The sequence below is a fragment of the Hibiscus syriacus genome, unplaced genomic scaffold (genome assembly GCF_006381635.1).
Source record: "Hibiscus syriacus cultivar Baekdansim isolate YM2019G1 unplaced genomic scaffold, ASM638163v2 tig00011079_pilon, whole genome shotgun sequence".
Taxonomy (NCBI): Eukaryota; Viridiplantae; Streptophyta; class Magnoliopsida; order Malvales; family Malvaceae; genus Hibiscus; species Hibiscus syriacus.
In genome coordinates, this window is record NW_024062242.1 from 762,920 (window position 1) to 776,446 (window position 13,527).

The 13,527-nt window shown below is 33.1% G+C and overlaps 1 protein-coding gene across 1 annotated transcript; it reads right to left on the reverse strand.

The window, feature by feature from the left end:
- Positions 1 to 9,995: 9,995 nt before the first annotated feature.
- On the reverse strand, positions 9,996 to 12,028 carry LOC120204571 (putative pentatricopeptide repeat-containing protein At1g26500). The gene has a single exon (XM_039204630.1). The coding sequence runs from the start codon at positions 11,590 to 11,592 to the stop codon at positions 10,078 to 10,080; it is 1,515 nt and encodes a 504-aa protein (XP_039060561.1). The 5' UTR covers positions 11,593 to 12,028; the 3' UTR covers positions 9,996 to 10,077.
- Between the last annotated feature and the right edge of the window lie 1,499 nt (positions 12,029 to 13,527).

A 13,527-nucleotide genomic window follows, 5' to 3' on the forward strand; every position in this document is an offset into this window, starting at 1 on the left:
TTCAACGGTTGAAAAATTTACAGCATTCAACGTGAATTATACAGCTCAAATTGATTGCAGCTTACCAACCGTGCAAAGATCATTATATATTGAATATGAGGAGTTTAGGGTTAGAATCATAAGAAAGAAATAAAATTTGGCAAGAGAAAGGAAAAGAAGAAGAAGAAATGGAGATAAAGGCTCAAACATCGTTCGTGAGGTAATTTTTAATTGTTTAATTTAGTTTATTAATATGAAATAATTAGTTTGTTAGGGTTTAGGGTTTAGGGTTTAAGGTTTAATTTTGTTAATTAGTTTGTTAGTATAAATTATTAGTTTGTTAGTTTAAGTTATATTATATTAATTTGTTAGTTTAAGTTATATATTAGATTTTATAAAAAAAATAGTTAATTTGTTTCTTAGTTTAAGTTATTAAATGTAAAAAAATATTTAATTAATTTGTTAGTGTGTTTAAACGTATATTAGGTTGTTTGTTGAAGTTTAAGTTAAAATATTAAAAAAGTTAATTAGTGCTTAATTAGTTTGTTATTTTAACTAAATTATATATTATAATAAAGAAATAGTTTATTAGTATCTAATATATAATTTTTTTACACGTACAAGGCATTATTCCACAACATTTTCACACGTACATATTGATTCGAAGAAAAAAAACAAGAAAGGAAAGGAAAGGAAAGGAAGAAGGAATAAATACGGGGTAATTTATTATTTTTTGTTGTTCATTTTTTGTTGTTGTGTATGTGTAAATTAGTTAGTTTATATTAGAGTACATAAAATTAATTTGTTTAATCTATTCCCGTTTAAAAAAATATTGTGTTTAAAAATATTTAGTGTTTATTTTATATTAGATTATATAAAATTAATTTGTTTAATTTATTATAGTTTAAAAAAATATTGTGTTTAAAAATATTTAGTGTTGTTTTAAAAAGAATATTTTGTTTAATTTATATTAGATTATATAATCTTAAATTTTATAACAATTATTAACAAATTTGTTTGATATTTAAAAAAATAAAAATATTATCAAACTAATCATTATTATTAGTAATCATTACTAAATGATTGATGAAATTATCTTATCTAATTTTGTAATCTAAATTTATTTATTTTTTTATTTGTAGAGAAAATGAGCAATAAGTTTTTCACGATTGTCCATTATAATGGACAGATTATGGAAAATGAGGTCGGAGTAATTTTTTAGTCTGAAAAACCAATAAATATGATGTTCAAAAGAGACATCACATTTATAGAAATGAAGCATAAGATAGAAAGAAAAATTCGAGCTGCAGTTGATGGTTTGAGGTATAGGTTTATGGTATGCCCCCAACCCAGTCAGATATGATGCAGTTCCACTTGAAGAATATGATATTGGAACCATGGTTGGATTACATGAGTCAACCAATATAGCAGTTATTGAGTTATTTGTTGATGTGCGTAACATATGTGATGTTCCTGGGTCATCAAGAGATGTGTCTCAAAATCCATCTGAAATGGCTTTATATAGTCAGTTTGAGGAGCCGACATACAGGTTCCGGAACAGTTTTATGGCACTATTGGAAAGTGTAAATGAAGTCGGAGGGACATTTGCAGCAGCAGAGTATGAGACGAGAAACATATCAGAATTGGTTGTTGATATTGATGTTGAAAATCGATGGGGAGAAATTCATGATGATTCAAGCGAAGATGAAGAAACCGAAGAACCCATTTTGGGCGACGATGAAAATATTTTCGGTGGAGGTGCAATTGATGAAGTTTCGACATCGTATGAAGCTACTCCTCACATGTACGAGATAAACTATGACACGATGATGGCACCTGAATTCCCATACATGCCACATTTACCTCTGTACCAAATGACTGAATCATTCGATAATTCTGGTGAATTTTCAGTGGGGGTGCAATTCAGAGGAAAACATGAAGCTACCCTGGCGATTAAAGAATACTGCATCAAATGCCATGTTGATGTCCATGTTGCAGAGTCCAACCAGAAAACCCTATACTCGAAGTGTGTAAAATATGGCCCAGAGTGCAAGTGGAAGATCAGAGTGTTGAAAAATCAAAGGCACGATGTTTGGGTCATCACGAGGTACAATGGTCCGCACACATGTTTGTGAAACTCCATCGAACAAGACCACCGACTATTGGACTCCGATGTAATATGCGAATACGTGAAGGCGATAGTTGAAAAGGATCCAAGGATATCTTGTTCAGTGTTAGTTACATCTATTCGAAGCCAATTTGGATATCAAGTAAAATATGGCAAGGTGTGGAATGCGAAGATGAAGGCAATGAAGCTGACGTATGGAGATTGGGATACATCGTACAATGAGCTACCACATTTGCTACAATCAATGAAGCGATTTATACCAGGAACCATAGTGAAGTCTCAAACCATGGCCGCATATGATGAAGAAGGTCAACTTCTGGCAGGGAAGAAAATATTTCATAGACTATTTTGGGCATTCAAGGCATGTATTGAAGGATTTCCATTTTGCAAACATATGATCCAAGTAGATGGTACGTGGTTGTTGGTCAATATAGGCATGTACTTTTGATGGCAGTTGCTCAAGATGGTGAGCGGAATATCTTCCCAATTGCATTCACCATTGTTGAGGGAGAGACAACAGAGGCTTGGGATTTCTTTCTGACCAATCTACTCGAATTCAAATTTATACATAGTAGAATTTATTAATGATTTTTAAATATTTAATGATTTAATACTAATGATTTAGTAATTATTATTAATAATGATTTATTATTAATAATGATTTATTATTAATATTTAATTATTTGATACTAATTATTTACTAATGATTACTAGTAATGAAATTATAATAATGATTTGATACTAAAAATCATTGTTAAGGTTAAAAAACCAAGTCTAATTTCAATATATAATTTGTAACAAATAGCAAACGAGTTTACAATTGTTGTCAATGCCGAGGTGTTGTTGAATGATAATTTCGGGGCGGACGTCTGATACGTTGTGGCCGTTGCGGTTGCTCGGGAGTATGGTACCCATCCTCCTCATTCATTGTGGGCATTTGAACTGCCATGTGTTCAAAGTCATACGTCGACGAAAACATAGTAGAATAGATGGGTGCCTCAGGCTGCACAAACTCTGGTATGTATGCCGGGACAGTAGAATCATCAACTGCGTGATACAACAAGCCCGCATCGCCGAATGGTTGTGGTGCGCTATTATCCACATCGATCATTTCCACTTCAGGCTGTTGATATGAACTCCCACTCCCACTCGGTAGAGAGTATCCAGCTTTACCAAATCTTTTCTTAAACTTCAAAAATTGTCGCCTCTCTACCATTGTTGTGAGGAACGACTTTCCATTATCCCAAAAATAAGCAAGGTAAGTCGAAGTCTCAAAATTAAAGTAGTCGTCTTGAATGGCGTCAAGAGTTGGCATGAATGAAGCCCTATTGTTCCAAGCATTAATGTAGGTTGCATGCTTCTCAACCCAATTAACGCCTTCTTTACGACGACCATCAAATCTGTGCAGGTCGTCATGCGTCTCAACCCAATTCACCTGACGACGACCATCTAAGTTTTGGAGGAGGTCATGATCCCATGGACTCCGCGGAATAGGTTGGTGGAAGTGGAATTGCCTCAGCACTTTATCCCCAAATTGGATCTCAACAAAAGCAAAATTGATCAATGGTGTAACAACACACCAATATTGAAACCCATCTAAAATATCGTGCGATATCAACGCAAAAATTTCTTTATTCATGTATGGTCTCCAATTAAACTATAAAATTACAAAAAAAATTGATTTAAATAAAATAATATATTTAATTTAAATATTAATTAAAAATAACAGATTATACATACCTCCTTTTTGGCCTTAATGTCGATCTTCAGCCTAAACACTTTAATGTTGTTGTGCACCAACCCCGTGCCTTCAATTTTATGCCTCCATCAGTATATCAATCAAAACAAAAATATGACCATTTTATTCAATAATTTTAATCAAAATAAATATTTTCTAATTAATGTTTTATATTAAAATAGAGGATTCATATTACCTTCCGGCAAGTGGAAAATCAACCGTAGTCCGACTAATCAGTGTCAAAAATGGAAGTCTATGCCAAGCCCATGATTGTAGCAGCAACAGACATCCACCGATTTCTGCTGTATTATTATCATTCACGACTAATGACGCCTTGCATATCTCACGATACAATAACGCCAATATCGCTGATCCCCAGCTATATTTCCTACAATTCTCAAAATTTGTTAAAAAAAGAAGATGCTGAGTGTGAACATAACTATCGGATTTATCATGCATCAAAATTCCCCCAATCAACTGTAATATATATGTTCGTGTTGCATATATAATTTCGTGCTCCGTACTATTTGATTGAAGATGAAATTCATTCTTCAACCATGACAACCTCACACGCCACCCTCTACATTCTAGTGGTACGGGCGCTTTCCCAAGAAACAAGCTGCAAAGTTGTGCCACATTATTAAACTCATGTGACATTACCACCAGCATCCCATTTGTTTGGACCCCGAGTTGCATTGCCACATCCTCCAGAGTTATCGTGCATTCGCCACACGGTAAATGAAACGTGTGCGTTTCTAGTCTCCAACGTTCAATCATCACACTGATCAAACCTGGGACCAACTTGTAGTCTCGCACAAATGTTATATACCAAAATCCAGCCTCTTACAAGTTTTCTTCTATCAATGGGTGTGGCTTGGGCACTTTATGTAGCCGAAGACGAAGGACTCGCTGCTCGTCCTCCTGCGATTAAATATTTCAAAAAATTTATCATAATCATAAAATAATATTCAAATATTTTTTAATTATAATTCATTAAACAAATATATTATCTACTATTATTCCCAAATGACTTGAAATATGTTCATTGTCAAGTCTCAGCAGTGAAATTTGATCAGCCATTTGAATGAATCTGTAAAAAAAAGTTAAACAACAATATTTAAAAAATCATTTAATATAATCTAACTAACTAACTATTTTACAACACAACAAAAAAATTATTATAATAACTTATAATATATTAAAATAATAAACTAACAAACTAAACTTTTTAAAATATAAGTTAAATATAAATTTTTCCTTAAACAACTATTAAACTATTCTTTAATATAACTTTAACTATTCTTTAATATAACTTTAACTAATAAACTATTCTTTAATATAACTTAAACTAAAAAACTAATTAACTAATTTTTTATATAATATAAATTCAACAAACAAATATAACTTAACTATTTAACTAACACAAACTAATTAAATACTTTTTTATATATAACTAACGACTAACAAACTAACTAATTATTTTTATTAATATGTAACTATCAAACATACTAATTAAATATTTTTTTATTTCTATATGATATAACTTAAACAAAAAACTAATTAACTATTTTTTACCCTAATTTATAATAATAAACTAATAAACTAATAATTTATAACAATAAACTAATTTAAATAATTATTCTTTTATATAACTTAAACTAATAAGCTATTTTTTATTATAATAAAACATTAAACTACTAATAAACTATTTTTTATATAATATAAATTCAGCAACCAAAATATAACTTAACTATTTAACTAACTACAAACTAATTAAATATTAGACTAACTAACACACTAATTAATTATTTTTTTAATATATAACCATCAAACAAACTAATTAAATAATTAACTAAAATTTTGTTTTAACTTAAACCATAAACTAACAAACTAATAATTTAAAATAATTAAAAAGCTTACCTCGATGTTGTGCTCTCCCTTTCTTCTTCTTCCTCGTTTCTCTGTTATCTTCTCCTTTCCTATTTTCTCCCTTTCTTTCTCTCTTAATTGTTTCACTCATTAACCCCATCCATCCAATATATAATACAACAACAGGGCAGACTCTGCTTCAATTATAGGTCGTCGAGTCATTCACGTTCACGGGCTGCAATAATGCAGCAATAAGTGCTGCAATAATGCAGCTGAATTCACGTTGCATGGGAGCAGAGGAGCAGCGACAGCAGAGCACGTGAGAGCTCGGGCCATGCAAAGAAGGCATAGGTCGTTGGGATCCCTTGGCGACCAACAATGTCGCTGGGATGCCCTGGCGACCTACCCAACGTTGCCATGCTGCCACCCAGACCCATGCCACGTTGCCATGCTGCCATGCACTCCAAGCTCGCCCGGATGGCATAGCGACCTACGGCAACACTGTGGAAATCACTCCATTTGAGCAATTAATCTGGGGATATCATTATTTCGTGAAATAAACAATTTGAGAGCATTATCTCGTTGATTTTTCCTAGATAAAACCATAGTAATATTATTTACAGTTATATCAAGTTCCACCTACTATTTTAGATTAATTATATTACAATTATATATCGATAATAATTAAGATCTAATACTACAAAGAGATGTATTACACATTTTCATCAGTATTGAACAAGTTGAATTTTCATTTATTATTTGATATGTTTGATTTTTATTATTATCAAGGGCGGACCTCCATGGTGCCCGGGGTATCCCAGGCAACCCCTCATCTAGGGGTGGACCTCCATGGTGCCCGGGGTATCCCAGGCAACCCTTCATCCAAGGACGGACCTCCATGGTGCCCGGGGTATCCCAGGCAACCCCTCCACAAGTGTCACCCCTAATATAAGTGCCACCCCTGAGGCTCTTGCAACCCCTGAATTTTTATCCTGGGTCCGCCTCTGATTATTATTTGATGATAAATATTTTCCTATTAAACGGATTCTGAAATTGCGATCTGAAGCATCTTCCATTACCTCAACCGTTCCTGTGCAATTGAAGGATATTTGGGACATGATTCGAATCAAAGGGCAGAAGGTCAATTGGCATAAATTAATTTGGTTCCCATTGCATATTCCTAAGTATAGTTTAATAGCTTGGATGACTCTTCTCAACAGGCTGCCTACTAGAGATCGGCTCATTAAAATGGGAATTTGCTCAGAAGCTCACTGTGTAAACTGCAATTTTAACCAAGAAACAAGGGACCATCTTTTCTTACATTGTCCTATGGCAGCAGACCTCTGGAAATCTGTTTTGAACCTTAATGGGATGAAGCCATCGATTATATCATGGGATGGTATGGTTTCAAGGGCTTCTTCTTCATGGAAAGGGAAGTCTCTCCTTATCACCATTTTGAAAATTTCTTGGACTGCTTGCATCTATTTTCTATGGCAGGAAAGAAATCAGAGGGTCTTCCTAGGACGTCATAGAACGGTTGAAGGTTTGCTCAAAGATGTCAAAGAAGTCGTTGGAATTAGACTAAGGGGAACTAACATAAATAGACTTGATAGTACTAATCTAAAGCTTTGTAATGCTTGGGATATTGTCTAACCAATCTCTTTTGTATTGATTTACCTTTTGTCGTTTCTCTTGATTGGTTGATTGGTTGTATCTTTTTGACATTGGGTAATAAAATCTGAATTATCCAAAAAAAAAAATATTTTACTTTACATAATTTTAAACGGTTTTATCTTGTTTGCAAATATTATGTCTATCGATCAATAATTATTTGTACTAATGCAGATGATTAGCATGAGAAATTTAGAAGTATCTCAAGAATAACAAAATGTTAAAGCAATGGTTATTCAAAAAGAAAATATTGAATCATACTCAAATGAATGAAATATCATTTTAATTAATAACGAGATAATTTATTATATATATTTTAGAGTAAAGTTGGCAAATGATCTTTCGAGTATAAGATATTACTTTATTAGTATCATAACTATTAAAAGTTATAAAATAGTCCTCCGATTAAATAGAATTGCTTTGTTGAATCAATCGATTTTTAAAAGTTACAAAATGATCATTTGACTATTCATCATGTTCCAAACTCATCCTTTTTCCGTTAAAAATTAAAAGCAGTCTGAGTTGGACATTAACTTGTTGGCTAAGATATAATAAAATCTGATATCATAATCTCAAACGACTATCATATCTCAATCAGCATGTTAACGTCCAACTCAGATGACCATTAATTCTTTAACGAAAAATGACGAGTTTAGAACATAATGAATAGTTAGATGATCATTTTATAACTTTTAATAGTTGAGAACAAAACAACTCCCTGTAGTCAGAGATCATTTTTTAACTTTTAATAATTAAGGGACTAAACAAAACAATATCTTATTGACGGGACCATTTGTTTACTTTACCTTTTATTTTAACTAAAAAATTAACACTAAATTAACAAATGAGTATAGCTGCCAGATATATGAGGGGTGTAAATTTTATTTAAATTTCTTTAAGAATAATTTAGTTTTCGATTTTTTATATTTAATTAAATATTTATACCGAAAAATCTAGTTAATTAAGTTATTAAGAAAAAATTATATAAGTTGAGTCTCAGATCAAATTATTTGTGACATTCTCTCGATTAAAAAATGACAAGTATTATACCTCTAAAGATATCTTCTAGAAATAATATATCCGTCCATAATTCATTCAAAGTTTCATACTCCCAAAATGACTACAGTCTTACAATTAATCCTATAACAGTTTTATACAATTTACCAAAATCAAATATGCTTCAACAATTATAATTATCTTGTTTAAATCAACCTACATATAACTATCACCGTTATAGGTTTGACAACAATTATCCTATAACTGAACTATTTATATCACGAAAAAAGTTTAAAAGGTGATTTTCTTTCTCTTTTCCTATTCTCTCGCCTACATTGTTCGTCTTCTTTAATACCATTCTCTTTCCTCATGCATATCAATCTTGACCCACGATTGAATTTTTATCAACTATAATTTTTTTCATCCAAATAAAAAATTGTTAACGGCCGACAAACCAAATCCATCAAGAATCTTTCCATTATGAACAACTTACAAAAATGCACTACTCCTTTTACCTCAGCCAAAACTAAGGTTTGCAAGCTTTTGTTTTTCCTGCAAGTAAGCGTCATTTACATGCACCGTTACACATGGCATTTTGGGGCTCTTACTCCCCTACCTTGTTCCAATAGTTAGAGTTGTTATATTTTTAACAACCTTTTTACGTTCCTGATCACCTAATCAACAATGTAATCATTCTCAATTCTACCAAATTATCAAAAAATACATCAAATCAATACATGACCAACTCCACCCACTGAAAAAACATCATTCAAACATATATGGGTTTCCATTGGTTTAGTTATTTACAGACAACCTAAAAACTTGCAAACCGTGTTCACATCCTTTCACACTAACATTTCGGTCCCAAAAGAGCAAGAAGAAAAGTCCTGTAATGTCCGGATGTTGCGGAGTGAACCGCCTCGTCCAAGGTCTTTTTGTATTTTCTCAGGTACTCGGCTTTGACATACTGCATATCGTTTTCGGTAAAGAAAATATTGAATCATGCTCAAATGAATGATATATCATTTTAATTAATAACGAGATAATTTCTTATATATATTTTAGAGTAAAGTAGGCAAATTATCTCTCGAGTATAAGATATTACTTTATTAGTATCCTAACTATTAAAAGTTATAAAATGATCATCCGATTAAATAGAATTGCTTTGTTGAATCAATCGATTATTAAAAGTTACAAAATGATCATTTAACTAGTCATCATGTTCCAAACTCATCTTTTTCCGTTACAAAATTAAAAGCAGTCTGAACTGGACATTAACTTGTTAGCTTAGATATGATAAAATCTGATATCATAATCTCAAACGATTATCATATCTCAATCAACATGTTAACGTCCAACTCAGACGACCATTAATTCTTTAACGAAAAATGACAAGTTAGAACATAATGAATAGTCAGATGATCATTTTATAACTTTTAATAGTTGAGAACAAAGCAACTCCCTATAGTCGGAGTTCATTTTTTAACTTTTAATAATTAGAGGACTCAATAAAACAATATCTTATTGCCGGACCATTTGTTTACTTTACCTTGTATTTTAACTAAAAAATTAACACTAAATTAACAAATATTAAAAGGTTAAATTTATCCTATGTAAAAAAAAATCCCGTTCTCTTGTATATAATGTATTTACACTACAACACTAGAACTTGTCTTCTGTTTTTGAAGGTTCATTTTCATGGCTCCACTTCCCTGTCTCTTCTCCCATCTCTAGTGGCCATTTTCTGCCCATATCTCTCCAATATATCACCTAAATCGAATAATCCCACTTCCCTTAATTTCTTGCTCACCTCCTCAAACATCATTACGCCTTCCTCATTCGAGTAATAGTGTAAAAATCTGTTGTAATCGAATCGGGGCACTTCCATTCCTCCTTTCATTGTTCTCTCCACATACTTGGTAGCCTCTAATGTCTTCCCAGCCTTAATCAAACCCCCCACAAATATCGAGTCGAAATTCACCAATGCATCATGTCCTTTCCTCCCTCTCTTCCCCAAATGACCTTGAAGTAACATGATATACGTATGCATGATCGGCTCACAACCTCTCTTTATCATCTCTCTAAAGATTTGTGTTGCTTCACTTGCTTTCCTCAACCTCAAAAGCCCCTTTATTAGTCCATGGTAAACATCGATATCCGGATTCTTGATCCCATTCGCAATCCTATAAGCCTCTCTAATCCTTCCCCTTGCTAAAAGCCCGTAAATAATCGAAGCCAAGGTCGAATTATCAGCTTGGATCCCTCTTTGGCGCATTTCGTCGAACACCCCATTGGCTTGCTCAATCTTGTCTCTCTTGCACATCCACTTGATCACAACCCTGTAACTCGAAAGCCCCAAATCGGACATTCTCTTAACTCTCATCATTTGGAAAACTTTCATTGCTTCATCATATTTATTCGTCTTGAAAAGTGTCTCCATCATCGTCTCGACGACCTCGACATCGAGCTCGAACCCTTCATCCACCATCAGATTCCAAATCTTTGACGCCTCAATCAAATCACCCACATTGCAGAATCCCCATATCAACCACTTATAAGTAACCCCAGTTGGCTGAACCCACTCTTTCAACTTGAAAGTCACAAACTTTGCCTCTTCCACAAGCTTATCCTTGCATAGACATTCTACCACCTTGTTCAAAGTCTCCAAATTGTATCCGACTCCAGACCCATTCATCAAATGGAAAAAACCCAAACATTTCTTCAATTCCCTAGCTAAAGCAAGGGTCTTTAAAACGATCCTAAATGTCTTATCATTGACCAAACCAAGTTTCCCCATTTCTTGACAAGTTTCCCAGAAAAGGTCAATGTTTCTGGATTTTCCAATGACATCCAACATTTTGTTGAAGGTGACAGAGTTGTGAGTGAAATGAGGGAGTTTTTGGGTGTAGAGGAAGAAACGATAGATAGGACGCCATGAGTATGGGAAAGTGTTGCAAACTTGAAGGAAGAATTCAGGGTTGAAATAAGGATTGTAAGAAGAGAGAGATGAGTCGAGGCGCGAGTTCGGTGAGTTTTGCTGTTGGTAGAGGATCGTACATACTTTTAGGAGAGTGGATTGGTTGATTGGAGTTATAGAGTTGGCTGGGTTAGATGGGTTGCTGAGTTGATTTTGTGTTGACTCGGTAACTATGAGACGAAGGTGAGGATTGAACAAGGGTTTAAGCAGGATTTTTAATCTTCTTATCAACATTTTTTTCAGTTAAGAAGAATCAGATTTGGGTTGAGTCCTTCCATTCCCCCCCAAAAAAAATAATAAGGAAAAGAAATTTAAATCAAAGTTTTCCTTCGTTTCCATGACTTCTTATTGGTTTAATTCGCAGTTTCTCCACATGATCTCCCCGTACAGGAAACTCAAACAAAAGAACCCTAAAACTCACTAGTTCAACACAACAGTACAGCCACCCGAATAAATCGAATAGACACGCACCGTTGAAACTTGTTTTGGGATGCCAAAACAGAGAGACAGGAAGACGCACACGGCGGCGCAAGAGATGGAGAGCGGTCGATGGAAGACTGACTTTTCGGAGAAAGGGAGGAAATCGGTAGGATTATAGGGAAAGGGGCGCCCAAAAAGGAGAAAGTTTTGGGGGTATTAGGGTTCCGATCGGGGGAATAGGAGGAGGAACAGTTCGGAAAGGAAGTAAGATCAAAGCGCGACATTTTTCGTTATAAAATAGTTGGGTAAACTAAACCATTCACCACTCGATCTTCTCACTCTAGGTTTTCACTAAATCTTAAACATTTTCAATTTAATCATTTAATTTTTAGATTACTCCTATTTTGATCACACTATGATGACGTAAGTTATTTTATTAGTATTTTTTCTTATAATGTGGCATATTTGTGATTATTAATGCCATGTAGAATTATATAAAAAAAAGAATATGATAAACTACAGGTTTAGTACCCTAGCTATCATTTTTGTTTCATTTTAATCATTCAATTATTTTTTTTTTCAAAATCATATCTAATGTTGCATTTTAATTTCATTTTGATAACCTACCGTTAAAAAATTAACAGAATTGTTAATGTGGTATTTTTTTATTTTATTTTTAAATGATGACATGTCATTATCTTATGGTGACAAGTTAACATCATCATTAAATTTTTAACGATGAGTGGCCAAAATGAAACCAAAACTAAACGTTATGTATTATTTAAAAAATAATTGGGTGACCAAAACGGAACAAAAATGATAATTGGAATACTAAATGTGTAGTTTTAAATTTAAAATCCTAAATTAAAATTTAGACTCAAACCTTAACTTTCAAATCATACCACAATTGACAATCCCTAGATCAAACCCTAAACCCCAAATTGCATCCCCGCCCCCACCTTCTTCCTCGAACAAATCCCATGACCACAACTTGGCAAACCCATATTGCAAGGATGCTCTTAGCATGGTTGAGGTTGTGGTTGTCGAAGTAGTAGATGCCACCGTTGGAGAAGATTTGGAAACCAGCCTTGAATCAAACCGTTTCTCTGGACTTGACACCATTCTTTGAAAGAATTTTGGGAAAAACACACTCGAGGGAACTAAGGATTGGTCAAATATGTGGGATTTGGTCTGAGAATAGACTACTTTATGCAGCTAGGGTCGTACCTGTTTCATGTGTCGATATAACGATAAAAACACGGTGACCACCAACGACGATAATAGTTCTACGCTGATCGAATTATTAGACAAACCGTCAATCTTTCAATTAAAATCGATCATACTATTGAATTTCATCAAAAAAATTAATCACACACTTAAATTCGGTTAAAAAATTCAATTCAAATCTTTCAAGTCATTATTCACACGTAATTTGTAATGTCAGCATAATAGATCGTCATATCAGTACAATTAAATTGTCAAGTCAACAAGATATCAATGTTGGTCAAAAAATAATTAAATAATTCCGAAAATAAAATTAACGTCGTTGATTTAAATTTACTTCAAAAATAAGAATCATTTAATTCTAAATTTATAATTTTCAAATGTTTGTAGCGACATCGATAATTTTATCAATATTTTGACACAATTTTAAAACATGATACGTTGACGTAGACTTCAAACTTTATCAAGGGCAATATCTTGCCCGATTAAATGTCCATTATAAAAGAATTAATAAAACAACTCCTT